The 22,145-nt window shown below is 46.9% G+C and overlaps 1 protein-coding gene across 5 annotated transcripts in view; it reads left to right on the top strand.

Moving 5' to 3' along the window:
- Positions 1-21,728, top strand: part of ESRRB (estrogen related receptor beta) — a 104,123-nt gene extending 82,395 nt beyond the window's left edge. For 2 of the 5 annotated variants that reach the window (XM_074148501.1, XM_074148502.1), the window contains exons 4-7: positions 3,861-3,971; positions 4,623-4,784; positions 10,727-10,996; positions 17,385-21,728. In XM_074148501.1, coding sequence (XP_074004602.1) covers positions 3,861-3,971; positions 4,623-4,784; positions 10,727-10,996; positions 17,385-17,629 — 788 coding nt within the window. In that variant the 3' untranslated portion in view covers positions 17,630-21,728. Of the gene's footprint in view, positions 1-3,860; positions 3,976-4,428; positions 4,437-4,560; positions 4,785-10,726; positions 10,997-17,384 lie in introns of all 5 variants that reach the window. The other 3 variants (XM_074148505.1, XM_074148503.1, XM_074148504.1) reach the window with 3 other exon arrangements.
- The last annotated feature ends 417 nt before the right edge of the window (positions 21,729-22,145 follow it).

The raw sequence follows: 22,145 nt of genomic DNA on the forward strand, positions 1-22,145 counted from the left end.
AGGACTCCTATGCAGAGTCCGTCAAAAGGTAACAAGATTCAGCACTTCCTTGCAGCACAGGGGAGTGGGAGGAGAGAGGATGTTTCCAGCAGAGACAGCCTTCATTTGTAAAGAAGCAGCTGCCAGAAAGGCAAGTTATCAAGGGGTGCTACTTCCCAAACTTTGCCCTATACCATTGCATCTCATGTTGCATATGTAAATCCTCCTTTCTTTGCTGCTCTAGCAGTCCCACCTTGCTGATGCTGTCAAGAAGTAGGGTCCAGGAGTGCCTACGGTGGTGACAGATTTGTAGGATGAGTGCCTTCTCTCCTGGGAACTGGCCAGTTGTGATCCATGTGAGAAATGCATTTATGCAGAAACTGGAAGGCGACTGCTTTCTCTTGCTGCTGTCTTGTTGTCAGGCTATGGCACCAAATCCTATGTAAGAGTCTTCAGTATGGACCAGCTGCATCTCGTAAGTTGCTGCTGCACCTTGCAGTTAAAGCTCAGGTGGCTGGACGTTTGATGTGAAATCTGCCCTCAGGATTACAGTGTAGGCATCACTCAGAGAGAGGCGCTCACTCTCTCTCTCTCTCTCTCTCTCACTCACACCTTCCTTTTACTTACACCCTCTTGCTTCCATTCATATCTCAGTTTACATCCCCCTCCATTTCTTCCCTGCTCAGTGCTTTCCTTCATGCTGCTTCTCTGAGCTCACCCACTGCACCTCCCCATTCCATTTTCATGTCCTTTAGTGTCCCTCTCAAAGCCTCATTGTAGCCAGCCTGCCTATCTTAAAATCAACCACCAAGGAAATCAAAGTAGAGCAGCAGGCATTAACAAGCCACCTGAATACCACAGCTCAGTCTTGATTTTTGGCTGTGCCCTTTCCTTCCATCTAGATATGCCACATTAGGCTGTCACATCTTTGGGGAAGGGATTTTGCCATGATGCTTATGTCTGGAGTGTCACAGTCAGGAACTCGGGGGTTGAAACGCTTTTGCTTCCTGTAGCACCCGCAGGTCACTGCATTCAGCAACGGGCGCTGGGATGCGCTACTTAGGGGTCAGCCTGTTCACCAGCTCTGTGGCTGGAGCGATGACAACAGAGTAGAATAGTGGCTTTCCAAATGCTGATTGAAAACATTTGCCTCAAGGAGTGTCGAACGGGATGGGGAACAAGAGGAGGAGAAACACTTCTTCAAAATTAACAAGCCAAAGTCCTTGGACAAACAGACCTCTATCTGCTCAGTGCGGGGAAGGAGGGATAGAGGGTAAATCTCTCTGCATCTCTCTTATCTTTTTTTAATGCACTTAAGTCCTTGGTGTCCTTATAATCTGATTGAGGGTCCCTAATACTGCTGCAACCTGTGCAGCCATCCCTCTGCCAAGCACTGGAGGATGGCATGCTTCTCCTTGGGAGAAGGAAACGAGCTCTTTTCCCCATTTTTTCTCTACCCCTCCCAGTTCCCCCTCCCGGCTGCTCATCAAACTGCACAGCAAAAGCATCCGGGAGGGCTGTGTGTTGCTTTCTCCTGGACTGCAAATGGCATCTCCCGGCACCAATGACATCCTGCCCACTGGCGTGAGGGAATGGATCTGCCTGTGACCACTCTTTTGTGAGGGTCCTGGGGAGCTGTGATTCAGGCCTGAAGTCCTGCAGCCTGTTCTGGATTTCTCCATAATCTTTGAACACTGTATTCCTGACCCTTTTAATTTTCACACCTGGTTACTTGGTTTTCTGGCAGTTTCTGAAATTTGTGTCTCTCCCTCCTCTCCTGGCTTATTCATTCAGCAGAGCATGGTCTTTCTTAGGAAAACAGGGCACATTTATAGAGGGAAAGAAATCATGGATGGAAATGAAAGTTTCCTGCTTCATCCAGGACTTTGTTAGTGCTGTTCCTCAGGAATCTCCCTAGATAATCTGAGGTTGGGATTTCCTGGCTGCCCTTTCTGAAATCACTCTCTGAAACATGTTGGTGCTCCCAGGAAGGAGTCTTGCCTATAGGTTATCTGCTGCTGGGAATGGAGGTAAAAGCAGCAATAGGCAACATTTTCAGAAACACTACCATGTAATGGAGGAGAAAGGTGGTACTTATGCTTAGGCTTGCCAGGGAATTCTCCACACAGAGTCAGAAATAGAAAATGGGGCAGGGGAAGGAAATTACTCAGTGTGATCTGAGTTCACCTATTCAGCTTCGTGTCTTTCTCTCCATCTTCAATGTCTGCCGTCCTCCCATAGCAGCCACTTGCAACAGAAGTTCTTTTGCTCTGGAGAGCTCCAGGCCTGCTCATTCCTGCTTCTCCCACTCAATGGGAGCAACAGGACTCTTCAAAGGAAGCAGCTATAGAGCATTAGTAACATCATGCCTGCGAGCCTCTGTTCCCACACATGATGGCTTACATGTTATGCCACCTAGACCTCCATGTGGGTGTCGCTGCTGCCAGAGAGATTTTGCTGTCAGACTGTGTAACTGAGTGCTGTTGACCTGGTTGGTGTTGGTTATTCTTGCTGTTGGGGGGCTGTTGGTACTGTCTGTCAGTCAAGCTGGTTTGGGTGCTCCAGCCATGAAGAGTATCAGAATCTAGATGTTGTGGCAAGTGACGGATTCATGTGGTGCAAGTGGGGCTGGTGGGGGCACTACAATAAAAGCTGTCTCTTTTCCATGACATAGTAAGCAAATGTGGCATTGACACGCACTGTGTAAATGATGGAGACGTGTCTCTTTCTAGGGTAGGATGTTTGTCAGCAGACTGCAGGTTTTTTCAGATGTACAAGTTGTTCAAGAAGCATCACTTCAAAACTAATTTGGAGTGTTTGCTTTTAGTTGTTTGTGTTTATGCAGTGGATTGATTGCAAAATAGTAGTGGCTCGCTGTGATTAGTAAGTGTATCACATAATTGGTTCCTGTGATCAGACTAGCTAAACTCAGGTGTGTTTCTAAGGAAATACTTGTATAATGTAATTCAAATTTTTATTGTATTTGAATGCTCCTACGTTTATTTACCTTGAAAGATTTTTATTAATTTTTTTATTTATTTTTTTGCAATAGCTGCTTCTCCCAGCAAGACTGAGTTACTGCAATTTCACAAGAACTGATTACCAGAGACCTTGTGGCTGGCCAGAAATAACTGACAATTGGACAAATATCCAAATATGGCTTTTTTTCACAATTTGTTTTTAACAACATATTTTGTACTAATACAGTAGTTCAACTGCTGTTCCTGGTCTATTGATGCTGCTATGGTTTTTTGCATGGTGACAGTCACTGGTGCTTCCCAGTCATTGGGAACTCTTTTCAATGTGCTGTTTGCTTTATGGTAGTAGAGGTTGTTTCTATTTATTTGGGTTCTACTTTTATTATTGTTGCCTTACTTGATCAAGGCTGAAACATCTTTGTTGAATTCATAGTTCATAATCTATTTGCTATAGGTCACTTTTTTCAAATATAAACAGTGAGAGGTCACAGAACATTTAACTTCTCATTTTTAAGAACAATCTAAAAGCTTATTTTTATAACTGCAGGTTTGATTGACATTTAAAGTCTTTCTTTTTAGAAGCAAGATCATCTAGAGGGCATTGAGGTCTGAAGCTTTCCATTTGCCCATCAGATTGATGGTGATTCAGGAGTTTGAATGGGTTAATTTCTGTCTTCATTAATGTTTTGAATAAAAGTAAAGCTCAAAGCAGCATGGTTCGAGCTGGAGGCAGTCTAGCTGGTATTATTATTGGGATTGCTGGGTTCAGCTGAGATCTCAAGTGTTTGGGAGAGGGAAGCTCCCTAGAGTGTGGGGAACATCTTCCTTAGCAAATTTTAGCATCTACGTGTCAAGGTTCTCTGTGGCACTAAGGAATCATGAGGATTTATCTTTTACCTGCAGGTGTTCGCCTGGATCGAGTCCGTGGAGGCCGCCAGAAATACAAGAGGAGGCTGGATTCTGAGAGTAGCACTTACCTGAGCCTACAGATCCCTCCCCCAGCTAAAAAGCCACGTATGTACTGGTCTTGAATTGTGGTCCTCTGAGCAACCACTAAGTTTCTTTTTATTGGTCTCCCAAAACATACAATAGAGCAGTTGTCATTTCTGATTCCCATATCAGTCACCAGCACTAGGATTATTTTCTTTTGTGATGGTAGTGCAGAGGTAGATTAGGTATGTCTAAGGCACAGCCCAGGTGCTGTATTCATTGTACCTACAGTTAAATACCAGACCTTTCCTAGGAAATTATGTAAATTCATTTAGTGATATTCTGATCTTTTCCTGTATCCAAGCCATGTTAACAGAACTGGTCCCAGGCTGATTTCTCTTTTCCATACTACCCATCGTTCTCTCAACGTTTCCACATCCCACCAACTGATGATTCATACCTCCTCATCCCCTTGTCAGACCTACCTGAGATGGCTGACAGACTTACAATAGCTTCCTGCTTTTGTCATCCCTGTGCAGAGCTGGTCTGGTATAGTCAGATCACTACAGCTCGTGTAACTGCAGTGCAGTTTTTCCTTTTGTGACCAAAACCATTTCTGAGGTCCTACGGACTCTACAGTCATGTCTTACCACAGGAAGGTCCTTCTAGAAAGGGCTGTTGTAACACCTTATGTCATGAGAGATCCAACAACAACTTCTCCTTTGAAATGTGCAGTGACTAAGATTGTCTCCCACTTGCTGGTGGCTGAGCCAGAGAAGATTTATGCCATGCCGGATCCAACCATGCCAGAGAGTGACATCAAAGCCCTGACAACCCTCTGTGACCTGGCAGACAGGGAACTGGTGGTGATCATTGGCTGGGCAAAGCACATCCCAGGTAAGCAGGGGGAATTACATGAGTGTAAGCATAAACAGCAAAGGGAGCTATTACTTACCACTGTGCCTATCAGTTTTGTCTTCAACCAGGCTTTTTACATATAGTGATGGGTGGAAATCAACGTCACAGAAAGCTGCTTGTGGTGGGCTTTCACTGGTAATAAACTCCAATTGAGCCTATGGTGTACGTGCATAAATTGATGACTGTATGTGTGTGTGCCCTGGGATTTGAAATGGTATAATAGAGTCCTCAGTTATACCTGGTACTAAGTGGCACAGCGAAAGCACTTGGGAAACAGTCCTTGGGATGGTACAGCGGACTTTCATGATTTTGCACTGCAGCAAGACGACCTAGGCCTGTTGTGTTTATAGATGAATTAATGTTATGGCAGTGACTGCACTTTACTGCTAATGACAAGGCAGGTACCCATCCTGTCTGCAGTGGGTGTTCTTGCCCAAACTCAGGAAAGCTTTAGTCGTACTGGATTCATCACAGAACAAGTCCCATTGCAATGGAGGACATACTCACTATTGTCAGTGGCTCTCCAAGCTTCTATGCTGACAAATAATGAGGACAACTTATTGGCAATGTGACTGGCCTTGGAAGGCTCACTGACTATCCAGTGAGTGCCTGTATGATTGAGTGACATAGCAAGTGTCTCACACCTGCAGGTAGGATGGACCCATGCTGAAAGCGCAGACATGGCCCTCAAGGGCACTCTGGGGACAAAGATTTAATCTGGGAAAGGAAAATGCCTCCTCTCTCTAGCTCCCCTCTGTCCCCTGCCAAAAAAAAGATAGGTTGGATTTGGGTGTGAAGATTGCCCAGGGAATTTAGGGGATGTCCTTGGGGTTTACATGGCAGCTTTCCAAAGACTGCTTCAGACGCTTGCTATGAACAGCTCACTACAGCCATCTCCTGTCTTCTGTCCCCTTTCCTTGTGTCAGGAGAATATATGAGGCTCAGCCCAGGATCACAGGATTTAACCCATATTGCATATTCACGGAATCACGGAATTGTCAGAGTTGGAAGGGACATTGTCTGTGTTCTCTTGCTTTGCTTCTTGGCTTTAAGTTCTTCCTTGTTTGATAAGGCCTTTTATCATGAGTGATCAGACTGTTTTGTTCTCCCATGTATTTTGTCTCCCTTTGTAACTCCCCTTTTGGCTTTTTGGTGGCTGCTTCTCTTTTTTCAGAGAGAGTATTTCTCCTGTGACTCAAGGGTTAGTAGTTTCCTGGGCTATATGGAATATGGACTGTGATGTTGTGGGACTATAAAGTCTGGAGAAAGTTTTTCAGGATGGTGTTTCTGAGTAGAGGTTAATCTCAGTGGTGCCCTTCTTACACAAGATCTGCAGTAACTGTAGGGATTACACCCATCACTAGTGCTAGAATCCATCTGGGGCTGATTCATCATAAGTGGGGTTACAGTGGCGATTAGGGAATTCAGCCTGGATTGCTCTACTAACCCAGTACTTGGGGTGTTAACAGGAATGGTTTTATTGCAATGCAATTAGCCGCTATGCCTGTCCAGTGAAGTGCCGTTGTATGTTCTTCTAACCTTGGCTATTTCTGTTCGCACAGGGTGCCCTGCTGTAGTTCCTTAGTTTGCGGTTGTGGGATGGGCGTGCGATGCTCAGCTCTGAGTTTCTACAGATTTTTCCAGCCTACCATGGTGATATTATCCCAGAACAGGAGTATAGTAGCGATTATTCCTGCACTGTGAAAGGGGCTCTTCCTCTCCTTTCTGACAGGCAGGAGATACCCGCCATCATCTCAAATTTCTCTGTGTATTTTCCTTTCCTGTCAAAGGCCCTGCATCACGGTAACAGCCATCAGCCTGGCACAGCTCAGACCAGCAGCAGGGTTATAACAGGACTGTGTGTACAGGAGAGAGCTCAGGGATTGTTACACAAGGGACTACTACCAAGAAGCAAACACAATAAATGACAGTTCATAAAAATGGAACAAAATACCCTATAGTTCTGAAACAAGTATGAAACATACTGAGTTAGGCAGCAAGGGGGCAGAGCAGGGCAGGGCCAGAAGGCTGCCAGGTGTCTAGATTATCCATGCCCTGTATTTCTGCCTTCCAAAGAATTTCAGCAAAACAGGACATTGCTTCTTGTGTGCATGACTCTTGGACAGAGAGAGATGGAGAAAGGAACAAAAGTCATATATTCCTGCCAGTGTTCACACTGGAATTAGTAAAGAACAGTGTGATGTTAAATTCATACCAACCTTTCACTATCCCAGGTGTCAGCACAAACTTCTACCCCACAGTGTCAGCAAATAAAATCAGTTAAGCTTAAAGACAGTCTCCTGTGATAACAAGAAAGGATGATTTAATGGTGTTTAGCAAATGTTATTAGCTCAATAGCCTTATGAGCCATTAGCTCAAAAGCCACGCTTAGCCAACATGGAGTTGTTCCATTCTGTATGAGCCCCCCCCCCCCAACTCTCCCTCCCCCTGTGCTAATTGTCTTTGAACAACATCTACCTCTTCTGCGTGCCTTGATGCAGGGAGACAAGGCCTCTCTCAAGGGGTGACGACGAAGGCTCTCCCAGGGTAGCTGTTGTGCTGTTCGCACTAGGAAGACGATAGTACTAGCACAGAATGAAATATGGCAAGTGGAGTGACAGCAGCTGTGTCTGGAGTGGCCTCAGATCCTATAATTACATCTCCCTTTATTACCTCTGCTAATGGCCCTCCAGGATGACAGAAATGATAATAAATTAACAGATTATGAACTCCACTTGCCACAAATTATGTGACTTTTTTTTTTTAAATTCTGGGAGCTCCCACTGCCAAACCACTGAAATAAAAAAAAAAAAAAATCACAAAAAATAAAAAATCTGAATGTCATATCAGCTATTGCAAATAAAGCAGCTTTTCTCAACCTGCAGCTGGGAAGGAGGGAAACATGCATAACGCTCTGTGCTGGAGACAGAGGCTCCTCTTTTTGGGAGCCTAGGGAGGGTAGTAGAGCGTTCAGCATCTATCAGGACAAGACCTGAGAAAAGCAGCAAGAAACAGATCACTAAGGGCACTTTCTGGATGCTGTGCCATCAAACAGCTCAGGAATGCAAAAGGGCTGGATTCTAGCAATTCCTGGGAGCTGTAAGATGGCGAGGCAGTTGAATTTCACAACTAGAGGTTGTCCAGTGTTATAAACCTATAATAGCAAGCCTGTGATTTTCGCCAGGTGAAATTACCATTTACCTTTCCTGATCTCAAGTTTTATAGCATGGGAGAGCTTCCCTTGTCTGTGCAGACTGCAATGATAGAGGCACGGTCCTCCAGCCCTTGCATTCTACATGTGTAAACAGGAGGAAAAGGTTCCTGATTCTGTCAGACCTTTCAAGTCCAAGCTTGACACCGCAGCCCTCACGCCCGCCTGCCGGAGCTGGAGTTGTGTGCTACCTGGGAGTGCTTCTGGCAGGGGCTTTCCCAGGTGGGTAGGGCAATTGCAGCTGGCTCTTCTGTTCTTCTTGGCACAGGGTAAAACATGGCCTCTCCTGTGCAATTCCCACCTGCTATAACTGCCTCTGGGAAAGAGTGATTAACAGAGATGCTGGATGTTAAGTCAGGGTTTTTTTTTTTAATTTATTCTCCAGCAGAAATGTGTGAGCCATGTCTGTTCCGAATCCTCTCACTCTACTACACGACTGTTTCTCAATCTTTAACAGCTTTCATTGACAGATGACAGTGAGGTGATGGTATATGCCCTTTTGTAATCCAGATGGAGAATGAAGATGCAGAAAGGTCATGTGACTGACCCAGAAACTAGGCAGCAGCCTAAATCCTGGACTGTTCTCCATGGTCAGAGCTAGGAGAGGGGTGACTAAAGGAGAGATTCCAGGTGCCAGAGACTGTGACAGGGGCTGAGTACAGCACCATTACCCCTGTCTCAAGGTTAATCTCACCAGTTCCCTGTGCAGCAAGCAGGAGACCTAGGGAGACGGGATTCCAAGCCTTCGAGCTGCATCAACCTGCACTTGGACTCAGTCAGGAGGGCTGCCTTCAGGAGCAGCACTGTACTGACTGCAGGAGACAAAGGGCAGAAGGGTGAGGCAAACGACGAGGCACCCCTGAAGTACTCACAGCCTGAGCAAGGGGTGGGATTCACCAGGTGCTACACGGAGCTCTGGCTGTGCTGTACAGGAATCAGTCTCACATTCATGGAGCTGGATTTGCAGCTCTTCTTCCCAGTAGCCTGGACTCCTCTTTAGCTGTTCCCTCTGGCACTCCTCCCCAATGGTTTATTGATTCTTCCCTCCCACCCACTGCTCCCCTCAGACCTTGCACACACAACACGTGACAGCTGATTGGTATCTGTTAATTAATGTGGCCTCGGGCCTCTTTTCTATTCAGTGGCCTGATAAGGGAAATTGGATGTCCAAGGGCTGCCAGGCCATTATCACCCTTTGCTTCCCCTGGCAACACAAACACAAAACATGGCGTAGTGATAAATAAATACCACTAACCCACCCTTCTGCCTTCCCTTCCCCAGCTGAGATAGTGCAGATAGAAAAAGAGAACCCACAGTCAGTCAATATAGCAATCATCAGCTCTTTTGTTAATTGCCAACTTGATAACAAGAGAAATCAAATGATCATCATGGTGGCTGGCTACCCAGGCCCAGATGTGGGGCCAAGAACTGTGAGCAGAGAGGGCTGTGGGATAAAGGAGTCCCGCTGAGCCTAGCACACAGCCAGCGGGGCTGGGAGGCTCCTGGACGGAGGCTAATGAGCTCACAGGCCTCTTGGTGAGCCCTGAGGCTTAATAAACATCTGGGGAGAAAACTGGCAGGGGAAGCTGGTGGAGCATTGCTCCCCCAGCTGAGGGGTGCCTTGGTGTCCCATTCTCTCACAGCCCTGGGAACCTTTAGCCACAAGGAGCTGTCAAAAAGCACAGTCCCTGTCTGTCAGTGATGAGCAGGAGCTGCCCAGATGGGACCAACACGCTGTGCTTTGCATCCCTGTCTGTAATGGCTGTTGCACAGCACCTGTCTCCCAGGATCTTTCATGGTCTGGACTTCAGGCTACCTGGTAGAGAGGACATGACAGGCACAGTCTTCCTTCCCATGCACTCTTTTTTTTTTTTCCCTCAGGTCAGACAATGCCTCTGTGTTGGCCTCTTCACTTTCTCAAGTGGGCCCTGGGGTTGTCAGGGTCTATCTCCAGCTGGTGATTGCTCTTCCTGTATTTGAGGAGAATGACTTGGTTCACTGCTGGGTGCTGGTTCTGTTGCTACGGGGTTCGGCTGTGATTTAGGTACTTGTATAGCACCATAAAGGTGTTTTTGACAGTGGGTAGCGTTGTTGGCTGTGAGGTGCAGAAAGCTGATGGTGTGGAGCTCCGGGAGTCATGAGCAGTAGAAGATGATTCTGTTCACAAATGTGTTCAGCTTTTGAATACATTGCAGTACTCTGTTGTGGCAGGACCTTTTCTCATGTTGGCCAAAATGAGATTGTGGTATGCTTGTAATTCAGGCCTGTGCCATTCCCTCCTATCTCATCAGAAGCCTTCTTTTCTGCCATCGGGAGCTCTTCTCTGTTCTTTGGTCAGCTGGGGTAGACTAAACAGGCTGCAGTACAAAACTAGAGGAACAGTGAGCAGGATGATGTACAAAACAGTTGCTGCTATAGAAGAATCAGAGATCATTGAAAAGAGGTTATCATTAACCTCGGGTTGCCATAAATGCAGTCAGAGCACCAGGACTCCCGTTGGAGGCTGTGGGTGGGCATGGGAGCAAAGACAACGGTAAGGTCCACATGTGCAGATGGCCACATAGGGTCGCTTTAGTATGGTGTGTGTTTGTTTCTTTTTTAAAGCAGCAGGCCAATGGGGGAGAGTGCTTGGGGTCAATGCCGGGGTCCCCAGGCTCCTAGAGGCTTTGCTGCACACCCATTTGACCCTGCTTGTCTTTTGCCATGTCAGGGTTCTCCAACCTCTCCCTCGGGGACCAGATGAGCCTCCTGCAGAGCGCCTGGATGGAAATCCTCATCCTAGGCATTGTGTACCGCTCTCTGCCGTATGAGGACAAGCTTGTCTATGCCGAGGACTACATCATGGATGAAGAGCACTCTCGTCTGACGGGGCTGCTGGAGCTCTACCTGGCCATCCTACAACTGGTGCGCCGTTACAAGAAGCTCAAGGTGGAAAAGGAGGAGTTTGTCACGCTCAAAGCTCTGGCTCTTGCCAACTCAGGTACAACCCTGGCCCAGCCAGCCTCACAGTCAGGGAGTCAAGGCCCACACTGTTATCTGGCCTGGGAGGAAACTAGAGGCCTACTGCCCAAGACTGTGCTCTGCCTGTGTCATGCAACATCCTCAAAGCTCCTCTCTGTCCACAGAGCAGGACCTAAGCTGGAGACCAAGGAGAAATGAAGCTTGCTGTTGCTAGAGCTCCAGCTGTGCTCTGGCCCTGAATTAGGGAGCGGAACCAGGTAGGGATGGGCTGGCTGCTGGTGTCTGGCAGTAAAAGAAAGGCTGTGGACCCTTCTCCACTAGCAAGCTGACTCCACTGCGGTGAGTTCAGGAAAGGGAATGTACACACCTGCCACACCTGTATCCAACCTGTAGTGTTGGTCAGTTCCAGCAAACAGGGAAACCCTGATCCCAGTTTCAAATGCCATGAAAAGCTGTGGGGTTGGGGCTGCCTGGTCCTGTCCCAGAGATGTCAGTGACCACTGACACCGAATCCCCCTTTAACTGGGAGGCAGTGTGGATCTGGATGCTAGAGGGTAAGATATGCTGGCAGAAGCCTGATATTGCCTGTTTCTTCTTGAGAAGAGGATGAGGAAGGCCAGGGCCCTCAGCCCAGTGCCTTCCATCTCAGTCTGGGGAGGGCTGCAGCCCTCAGCCCAGCAGGCTGTGGCAGACACAAGAGGTGCTGTGTGCTGCCCTGATACTGCACAAAAGCCAGACACGTATTTTCTCAGGAGTCCCTTCTGAAAGGGAAACTGCTAAAGCTACTGTGTGACGAGGGCTCCCTCTACATCCCTTGAGTCTCATTGTCTCACATCAGATCTTGCTGAACTGCATTGTGCAGGTCACAGAATTCGCCCTTGCAGCCCAGCAGTGAGTCCGATATCTGTGTTTGGCTAAAGCTGCCTTCCAGAAAGACACCTGGTGTGAACCTGAAAGGGATTGAAAGAGGGGGAATCTCCATCTTTCATGGTAACTGACTCTAATAATTAATTGTTTTCTCAGTTTAAAAAAAAAAAAAAAGGAAGGCACCATATCTTTAACGTCAGTTTGCCTGACTTCATCTGACTTCATCCTCCAGATACCGGTCTTTGTTGAGCTGTGTCCTATGACCCCAGGTCTTTTTACACCTCACAGCTTGACATGATAAAGTTCCTCTTCCATAGTTGCATTCCTTGGCTATAGATGTATTACCTCAAGTGCAAGCAAGTGGTCCAGAATGCTGTGAGCCTGCCCTGTCCTATTTTACACCATTCTGTTCCCCTTTGCCATCCATACTTCTTAGCAGCAGCAATTTAAAAGAAAAAAAGAAAAATTACTCATTAATAAAAATGTTGAGTAGCATCTGGGTTTTTTTTACTCATCCCTGTGGATTTCCACTAGAAAACTCCTCCTTCAGGAATGATTCACCACTGATAGCTACTTTGAGATCTGTCATCTAGCCAGTTACTAATCAATTGAAAGTGTGCTTTATTGATATTGCATAGTGCTAATTTTTTAATGAGAATGTCCTGTGGTGCTAAGCCAAGTGCCTTATAAAAGCCTGAGTCTATTATATCTATGCAGTTAACTTTATCAACCAAACTTGTAATCTCATCAGAGAATGAAATCAGGTTTGTTTGACAAGACCTCTATTCCAAAGTCCTGTGTTGACTGGCAGTAGTTGTAAAACCATCTTATAAATCTTAATTCAACATCGGTTGTGGTTTTTTTTTTCTCTTTATTGTGCCCTGGTTCACATCAGGCTAGCATGGAAATTATCAGATAAGACCTAGGAAAATATTTCCAACATTAGAACTTTTCCAGTCATCTTGAATTTCTCAAAAATACCAACAATCGTTAATAATTAATCTGCCCTAGATGGGCCTCAGCCAGCCATTTTAGAACTCTTAAAGCCAAGTTATCCATCTGTGCTGATTTCTGTGAAGTTTGTCCCTAACAGATGTCTAACATCTTCTTGCATAAACAACAGCCTAAGAAGTCATCATCTTCATATAACACAGGTACATAATGCTGCTTTTTTCTAAACAGGACAGAAATACTCACTGAGGACTTCTGTCTCCTCTGCACTGCTATTAATAGTTTAATCATCTACAGGTGAAAAAGAGTCCCACATACAAATGGTCATTTTTTCTTCTATTTCTTAAATATGTATAAAACTTCTTTATTGTCCTTAGCCCTTCCAGCCATGGATTTTCCTCCTATGTCCTTCACTTCCCTTATCGATTTTCTACACTTCATAACTTCTGATTCAAATAAATTGCTATCTAGTTCCCTTTTTCAATTTCTCATATATTGCTTTTTTAGCTCTAATTGCTGCCTTCACTTTGCCACTGAACCAGGATGGGCAGATGGCCAAGGCTGGTCTCTCTCAATTGTGGGACGGTGGCTTGTGGCGATGTAATCCACTCTTGTTAAAGAACCTGCCTCCTGTCTACCAGGAAGGTCACAGGGTGCGACAGGGAGAAGGGCTCCTCAGAGAGGCTGAAGCGCTAAGGTAGTGGTTGTGACAGGGTGACAGGATAAGTGCCACAGCGGGACATTTATGGGGCCCATGCTATGAGCAGAGATGCTGCAGGACCTGAGCCTTGATGCTGTCAAGCTCCTCACGGTGCAACAGAAGCGCTCTGCTGGTACTGCTCACTGCGCTGTCAGGACTAAGCCCAGGGTAAGCCTTCTGGGACAGTCTGTGTCAGGAGCCGAAAAACACTGAGCAAAGACAGAGCAGAACAACCAACACTCATCAGCTGCTTTGGGGTTCTGCTTCCAGCGCTGGAGTACAGAAACCAAGGTTAAGGTCAGGAGGCATGGGCCAAAGCACGTTCTCAGCTGGATGGGAAAAACCATTCTGACTTCACTGGTTTCTCCTAGTGCAGCTGTGTAGGAGCATAATCCACAAAAATCCTGCTTTGTTACTCCTATTGAAACATATGAAAGCAAAGCACAAGATCTTGGGGTTTATGTAATTAAAGCCTCTCACAACACACATGTAAGGAAGCTAGAATAGCACAGGTGTATTTTTCAAATGTAACCTTCACATTCAACCTTCACATTCTTTTAATATAAATTTTTTTTTTGTAGTGTATTTTTGACATGGAGGAAACTTGCAGAGCCTGCATGTATGTGGTTGCCTGCAAACACCTGATCCCTAAACCGGTAGGAACGCAGACAACCTCTGGGCCAGACCTCGGCTCCCTTGGGTCAGAGACGAGGTTTAAAGCTGAGCACTTAGATTAGCACCTCTGCTGCCCAGACCTGCTTTCTGCCTTGCCTCCCGTATACGCAAATTCCTGAATTTCCCCTGTTTCCCCTGGTTGCTCATGCAACCCAGCTTCTAGGGACTTTCCCCCTCTCCATGCAGCCCTGTGTATATTGACCCTTTGCTTCTAGGAATTAAACCAAATGACAACAGAAGTGGGAGCTCACTCGCTCTTCACTAGAGGACAAGCTGACAATAGGCCGACCTTGCCAGAGCTGTGGCTGATCTCTGAGTCCTCAGTGTAACGCACCAAGGTCACACCTGCTGGGACTGGCAAAGATAATTCAAGCAAACTCTGTTTTTAATAAGTGCATTTTAGAGAGCTGAGAAAAGAATTCTTAATGCCTACAGCAGCAGGCAAGTCCCAACAATATGATCACCCATTTTCTGACAGCCTAGGGGTGCCGTAGACTTAACTTGTTACCACCTCAGAGCCACCAGATCCCTTCTTAGGCGGTCCTAGGTCCTCTTTCCTCAAGAACACAAATTGATCAACCTGTGTACCAAGGAGCCCTCCAGGTTCACGCACAGCACACATTCAGTTGAGCACATCCCAGACTGGCCAAACCTTATTTTCCTTCTTTTTTCCCCATGCATTTAAGTGCTGAGATGGGGTGAACGAGGTCTGGATTGAGCAAGGGGATATGTAGCAAATTTTGTACTAATGGGTCCTGTGAGGTCCCTGCTCCTCCTGCTTCTGCCAGAAGCCTCAAGAAAAGAGATGAGAAGGCAGTGGGCCTTGTCCATCCTCACACCTGCCCTGTACCCCATCCCAGCAGTGCTGGAGAAGGGCTCCTGACATAAAGCCTGACTTCTAGGGCAGCTGACCCTCAGGGACATGGTCAGGCAGGCTCCCTCCACCTCAGTGCTCTGACAGCTGTAAAAATTCATAGCTATTGATTTTGTAATTAACAGTTTATCAATGCCATCGACACCAGCTCACTGATGGATTGCAAGGAAATTAATCCTGCAATGTTATTTTATTTTTCGCAGTCAGCTGCCAATTTGAGCTTCTTTCAGCAAAGAGTAGGGGGGTGGGGCAAGCTTTGATCTTTATTTCCCCAATCCCTCTCCCTGTATATGTCTAGTTATTTAGCGCTGTTATTTCTCATCACCTTACACAAGTCAGGTGGCAGAAGGGCATAGCTTTGGGATTCTATCTATTGTACAGCAGCATCTGCACCCAAAAACAGAGCACCCACTTTGACCTAAAGCATGGCTCATTGCCTGTTGCTTCTAGCACTTGCTGGGATCTGCAGGCTCTGATGGGCTGTGATTACTTCTCCCCCTTGTGCCCCTAGCCAGAAGGACATTAAACAGAAAGGCTGGAGGACATTTCTCATCAAGCTCCAGCTCTTGATGCTTCCAGTCTCCAAAATTATCTCTGCAACTTGGCAAAAAACAGATCCCACTCACTTCTCCTGGATGGCGCGTAGAAATTTTCCAGAGGTGCTACCTGGCTGGGAAAAGTTGCCAGACTGACTGGGCAACATGCTTTTCCCTCCCTACTTTTCAGAATCAACCTCTGTGGGTAGGTCAGGTCACTGTGATGACCTACCAGCCCTTCTCCAAGAGTCTTTGCCTGGTCTCTTGGACACAAAAAGCATATGCAGCAAGAACAATCCTTCTTCAGTAGTCTTCTTGGAAGTACAACCCTGTAACATCCTCTCATTAGTACATTTCTTCTAACAGCTTCTTGAACAGCTTTCTTGCTTGACATAACATTTTCCCAACTGTTGTAATACCTTTATAAACCGTGCATCATAAATAGCATTTACTGTACATGTGTCTTATGAAATTCACAGTCTCTAATTTGTGTTGTGCTCTCCGTAGAGTTGACACATATTCCTAGAGAGATTTTGGCGCTTCAGCCAGCTTCCCTCCCCTTTGCTGCTGTCACACTGAGGAGCCCATCCGTGTCCTCACATTTGTGTTGTTTGTGTGTGGGCTGAGCCAGAGCGCTGCCACGCTGCAAAGCCCAGCCGCAGGGGCAGACACTGCAACTGCATGTGTGCGTGTGTGCTTGCCAGAGTGTCCCTTTGCTGCTGCTTCTGGATTCATTGCCCTGTGGCAGGAATCTGTACCAATGGATTCAGTATCGATTAAAAGTCTCCAAACAATGAAGACAAGGGAACAGTGTCTCCAGCTCTGTCAGGGTTTTAAGAAAGCAGCAAGTATCAGCAAGATGAAAAGGAGAAAAACCTTCAGTGATGCTGTGCCCGGTTAGCTTCTCTAATCCAACATCTCTGCTTCTCTGCTCTGTGGTGCTGCCCTCTGTCACCGTGACTTACCCGCAAGTTTAGCGGCCTGTGTTCAACTCGCATTCCCCAGCTCGACCCTGGACTGGGTCACTACCACCTACCTTTGCCTCAGAGACACACCAAGGAGCTGTGCTTGCTTCGCAAACTCTGCTAGCCCCTCTGGCAGCTTGTAGAAATCTAACTGGCAGCCTAAGGGAAGAGGCCTTGCAGGAGGTTTCCTTTATTGAAGCAGTAAGCTCCCTGAGCAGCTGCTGACAGTCTCTGAAAACAGGGGCATATGCACAAAGGTGGAGCTGGCAACACCCCTGGGCACACTGGTTGTGACCTACTGGGGCTTTTCTGTCTTGCTGACACCCTGAGCAGCTGCATGGCAATTAGGCAGTTTAGACAGATGAAGCGCTATAGCAGTGTTAATTATTCTTAATGAGATTGCTCCCAAGTGGCAGCACAGCAGCTGCTGCCCCTTGCAGGGTGACTCCCCCCATAAGGAGCATGGAGGGCAAGTGAATGTGCAAGTCACAAAGGCCCCCCGGCTGACCCCTGCACAGCCTTGGGGTGGTTGGCAAAATGGGCAGCACATAGGGCACAATGTGACACCTACCCCTGGCAACCTGACTGTCCCTGCAGTGCTGGGGCCAACTCATTGGGATCAGCCCAGATCAGCTGAACTTCACAGCAGCAGCACCAACACCTGCCAGCAAGGTGGTTATTTTCCCCTTAAGAAACAAAACACCACCACCACCACCCCAAAAAAAAAAAGAAAAAAAAAAAAAGAAAAGGAAAGAAAGCATCTTTCACTTCAGGACCATAAAAGATTTCCTTCCTCTGTCTGACTTGTCCGTTTGCTCTTTTTTCTTCCTCCCCCCCAGACTCCATGCACATAGAGGACATGGATGCAGTGCAGAAACTCCAGGACCTTCTCCACGAAGCCCTGCAGGACTACGAGCTGAGTCAGCGCAACGAGGAGCCCCGGCGAGCAGGCAAGCTGCTCCTGACCTTGCCCCTCCTGCGGCAGACGGCCGCCAAAGCTGTGCAGCACTTCTACAGCATCAAACTGCAGGGCAAGGTTCCCATGCATAAACTCTTCCTAGAAATGCTAGAGGCAAAGGTCTGACAGCCCCAGCGCCAGCCGACAGTGGCCGGGGAACAAACTAGAAACAAAGATGCAGACAACGGAGCAATCCAAACAGCAGCAGCAGCCACCGCCGGCTTTTATCTCCAATCATTTATTACAGAAGAATTATTTAATGTCTATCTGTCGGCGTGACTGCAGAATCTTATGTACAGGAGGGGGGAAACTCTTTTAATCAGTCACCTGTTTCTCTTTTTTTCGTTTGTTTTCTCTGTGGGAAATACCAGAATATGCTCTTGCACTTGTTGAGGTGGTGATCGGGGCTCAGCCCCTCTGAGCAGTGATGCTCTCAGTGCTGTCCAGGCCGCCTGCTCCCCAGCTCCCTCCGCCAGTGCTGGAGGGGGAGTGGGGACAGAAGCAGGAAGAGAGGAAGAATAGAATCAATATAAACTTTATCTGCTGGTGTTGTGAGGGGTAAGATAGAAAGGGAAGCAGCCAGGGTCCTTATTTTTTGTCACCTTTCTGGCTCTAACCATAGAGCAGATACTCCTTTGGAGAAGAGTGCTGCTGGACCTCTCCCGATCAAAATGACTGCCTCCCAGGCTCCTCTGGCGACAGCTAGCACTTGTACATACAGGCCCCACTTCTTACCGGGAAAGATGCTCCTAACTGTGTAAGATATTCTGCGACCTTGTACAGTGTGTCATTATGCCTGGCTAGTCCTTCCCATGTACAATCCCCGCAGGCCCCTGAAGAGGTAGGATGTATGTCCCTGAGAGAGTCCAAGTCTCCTTTCCCAGATGGCAAGAAAAAAAGAGCCCAATGCTATGCTTCAGTGCTGGGTTGACTTGATGATCTCTGCGTCCTCTCCTATGTGGTGCTAACTACAATTCTTCCACACTTTTCACCCCATAGTGTATCAAACCTGCCTCTTCAGCTCAGCTGAGTGCCATTCCCCACTCATTCCTTGTGGCAGAGAACACAAGGCTTTGTCTGCATGGTTACTGCCCAAGTATAAATACACCCCAAAACAGGGCTTTCCTAGACTTCATTAAAGTGATAGCTCTTTGCCTCCACAGAGACTTAGGCTTTTTGCCAAATGCTAGTTAGGAATCAAGGGCACTGCTTTTTGGAGGAGGCAGCTCTTGAGCCTGAGAGATTGCTTTTTTGTGGCAGCCTAGGGAAATAAATTAGAGGGTGGCATGAAACCCCCGATATCTCAACTACTGTCTTCTCCTGCCTCATCCCATTAGCCTCAACAGCAGCAAAAGGGCTAATGTTGATTATACCTGGGCCTGGTAAGAGGTTCTCTGGCTGATGGGAAAGGAAATACCTGACCTTGAGGTGGTGGGAGAAGAAGTGGGGGAATGTTTATTTACTCTTTTCATGTAACCAGGTTCTTGCTGTCTCCAAGCCCTGGTTTAGATCTGCTGCCTAAGCCAGAACTGCTGCATTTCCAGTAGCCAGAGGGGGAATGCAGATGACTGACAAAACTGGCTGTTGGCATTCTCTGAGATTTTATTTTCTAGGTCACTTAGTTTTGAGCTAGCCTGAGCTGAATGTATCGTCTGTTTTGTGGTCAGCGGCATGGCAGCAGAGGTGAGAAAAAAGCCTCTGATCTACATTTGAGACACCAGTAGCTCTACTGGCCTCTGTTCCCCTCAAGCTTCCTTCCCTTCCTGGCTATCCCAGGAGAAGAGTGGTGTGGCAGAGGAGTAACTTGCCCCCAGTGGGAAGCTGTCCAAACCAGGGCTGAGGCGTGTGATCAGCGAGACACTGGGTGCTTGTTTTCCACTGGAGCAGAGCGTGTCACAGCAGGGCTGTCAGTGCTACAGACCAGTGCCCAGGCTAGCTCAGAGACTGGGGGCACTGACTGATGCTGACCTCTCAGCTCTTGTAGCCAGCCTGCTCCTGGTACTTGAGTTAGTTCAGTTCCATTTCCTTTGAGTTCTCCCTACGCTACACAATTGTAGCTGCTCTCACTCATTTTGTACTCACTTGATAAAGGAATTCAGTCTTGCTTCAGGCACATCAGTAAACCAGCAGAGACCTAAGAGGAAGAAGGCACATGGGAGCTGGGACTGCTTCCATGCTCACAGCGGTAGCAATTACACAGTGGCCTTGTGCTTTGAACAGCTACTTGTGCTTCTCTCCTCAGCTCCCTCCCAGAGGCAGCTGGGGAGAAAACGAGAAGCTTTTGGCTGCGCTCATGATCCCTGTACCCATCTGTGATTGAGAGGGACCAAAGTGAAATGCACACCACCACTATAGAGCCAGCTTTGGCAACTCTTTCTGGCTGTGGCATAAATGCTCTCACAAATGTGCTCAGTTGTGCTATCGCCTGTAAGTTTGACTCACTTGATCACTGTTGCTTCCCTGCCGAGTGCCACACAGCTCAGCCACAGCACTTTGTCCCCCAACCTGCTGGGCAAAGGTAGCTGTCACAAAATGGGCTAAAAAGATCCTAAGAAGTAATTCTTAGTCTATTGGGCCCTGGCTGGAAAGGTCACTTACACACAAAAAAAGAACCAACCAAAAAAGGCTCATCCAGCTTTGTTGCATTCGGAGTTGGGCCTGCTTTCCAGAACAGGGAAGGAGAATTATCTACAAAATATGATTATGGAGTTAGCCGAGTTAGCTTCTAGCCCATAGAGACTCCTGGCTATTTAGAGTAGGGCTGTGGTATGGAGGCAACTCCTGCCTTGGCAGAACACTGTAAAGATACCAAATGCATTTTTTTTTCCAGGACCACCTTGCTCCATTACAGCTGCATGGAGCCCATCAGGATATCCCCCATTGCTTGAAGATAATATGCCTGGAAACGTTTGCATTGCTTCTGAACTGGGACGGGAACTGACCCAGACAGTAATTAGCATATATTAATCTCTTTAAGCAAGGAATGCAAACTTTTCCCCAGGAACTGGGACAGAAACACCTGTCTAGATTTAACCCTTAAAAGGCATTACTATCTTATCTTGGCAACCAGGTCAGGTCTCTTGGGCCCTTCAGACCAGTGCAGGAATCACATCTATCCCTTTCCAGTTATTCCGATCTGCTGTGCATCACTAGTACTAGCTCGCTGCCACAACTGAGGAACATGTCCAGCCACACAGTGAGCTGGGCCTGCAGAGAAGGGTAACATCTTAGTGTAGTCCTCTCAGTGCAATGTGAAATAGGACTTCAGCAACTGCTTAGGTCTTTAAATGCTCACAGTCTCTTGCAAAAAGGTCTGGAGATATGGAAGTTGAGACATTAACTAGGAAATGGGTTCTGGGTCAGTGCTCTTTATGCCATTCATTTGTAATACAGGAGTCACAGAGTCAGTGCCATACAGCTGTCCTTCTACATGGGGCAAAAGATGATGGAGCTTGAGCCTTGGAACACAAATGGGCTCTATGACTTAAAGAAAAGCAAAGCAAAGCAGTAGAGGTAAGTGTATGAGTGACAGTGAATAAGCATGAAGCCCACATCCAGCAACTATGCTAAAAGCAGCTCCTGCCCCTGATTTGCATGTGCGGATAACAGAAGCCACGTACCCACCAGCTACGACAAAAGGCAATTCTTCCCAAGTGACCAGCTCTTCTGTTTTGGGCACATTCTTCTCTGGGAACAGCGGTGTCTGGCCTGTAATGCAAAACAAATTCCACGGGGATCAATTAAAAGAAAAGGTAAAATACCACACAGAATTAGGTTTCTGGGGAAACTTGGGCATTACACCTCGCAGCAGAACTGTGAAGCTAGAAGAAACTCCCCCACAACAATCGGAACCTTGCAGTATTGCTCATGCTAAGGGGGCATTATTTTTCTCTTTGTAAGCCAAGTCATCTTTTTTTTTTAAACTATTACAAATATATAAAATAAAATAAAACACGCTGCACCAGAAACATGTACGCAGCTATGAGAGGGGAAAGTCATTGAGAAAGACCCTAGAATGTAACTTGTTGAGCTTTTATTACCAATCGGAGCTGAGGAAAAAGAGCTTCCATTTTGTATCCACAAGCTATAATCAATCATATGGCCAAAGGCCGCTCTGTTGTTCTTGTGGCTGGGTTACGTGGAGAAGCCAGAGAGACAGAGGCTGTGAGAATGATGCAGGGAGTTATAGACAGTGAAATAAACAGTATCTACTTAACTATTATCTGCTCCTAAAAAAAAAAAAAAGAAAAGAAAAAAAAACCTGTTAAATAAATTGTATTCTTGTGGTACAGGTCATTTCAAACAAAACAAGAAATAAAACACAGAAATGTAAAAACTAATCCAGACAGAGTAATGTTTATTGTGTTTAGGACCTGCTCCGTTCTGTCCCTCGGGATGCTCATAGCCCCATGGAGGAGGCTGGGGTGGGGGAAGGCACACTTTGTGCACGCTGCGGAAGGGGAGGAGGGCCCCAGCCCTCTCACTTAGAAATACTCATTTGGTGTTTTCCCATACCCGGAAAAAAAATTTCTCAGCAAGCTTCTGAGTTTTTGTGAGGTTAGCTTTGTTGAGGACTGGTTAGAGGGGCACTGGTGTCTGTCTCTGCCATGGACTGGTCTGTTTCTTCCACTCACCCATTTTC

Source organism: Numenius arquata, chromosome 6 (genome assembly GCF_964106895.1).
Source record: "Numenius arquata chromosome 6, bNumArq3.hap1.1, whole genome shotgun sequence".
Taxonomy (NCBI): Eukaryota; Metazoa; Chordata; class Aves; order Charadriiformes; family Scolopacidae; genus Numenius; species Numenius arquata.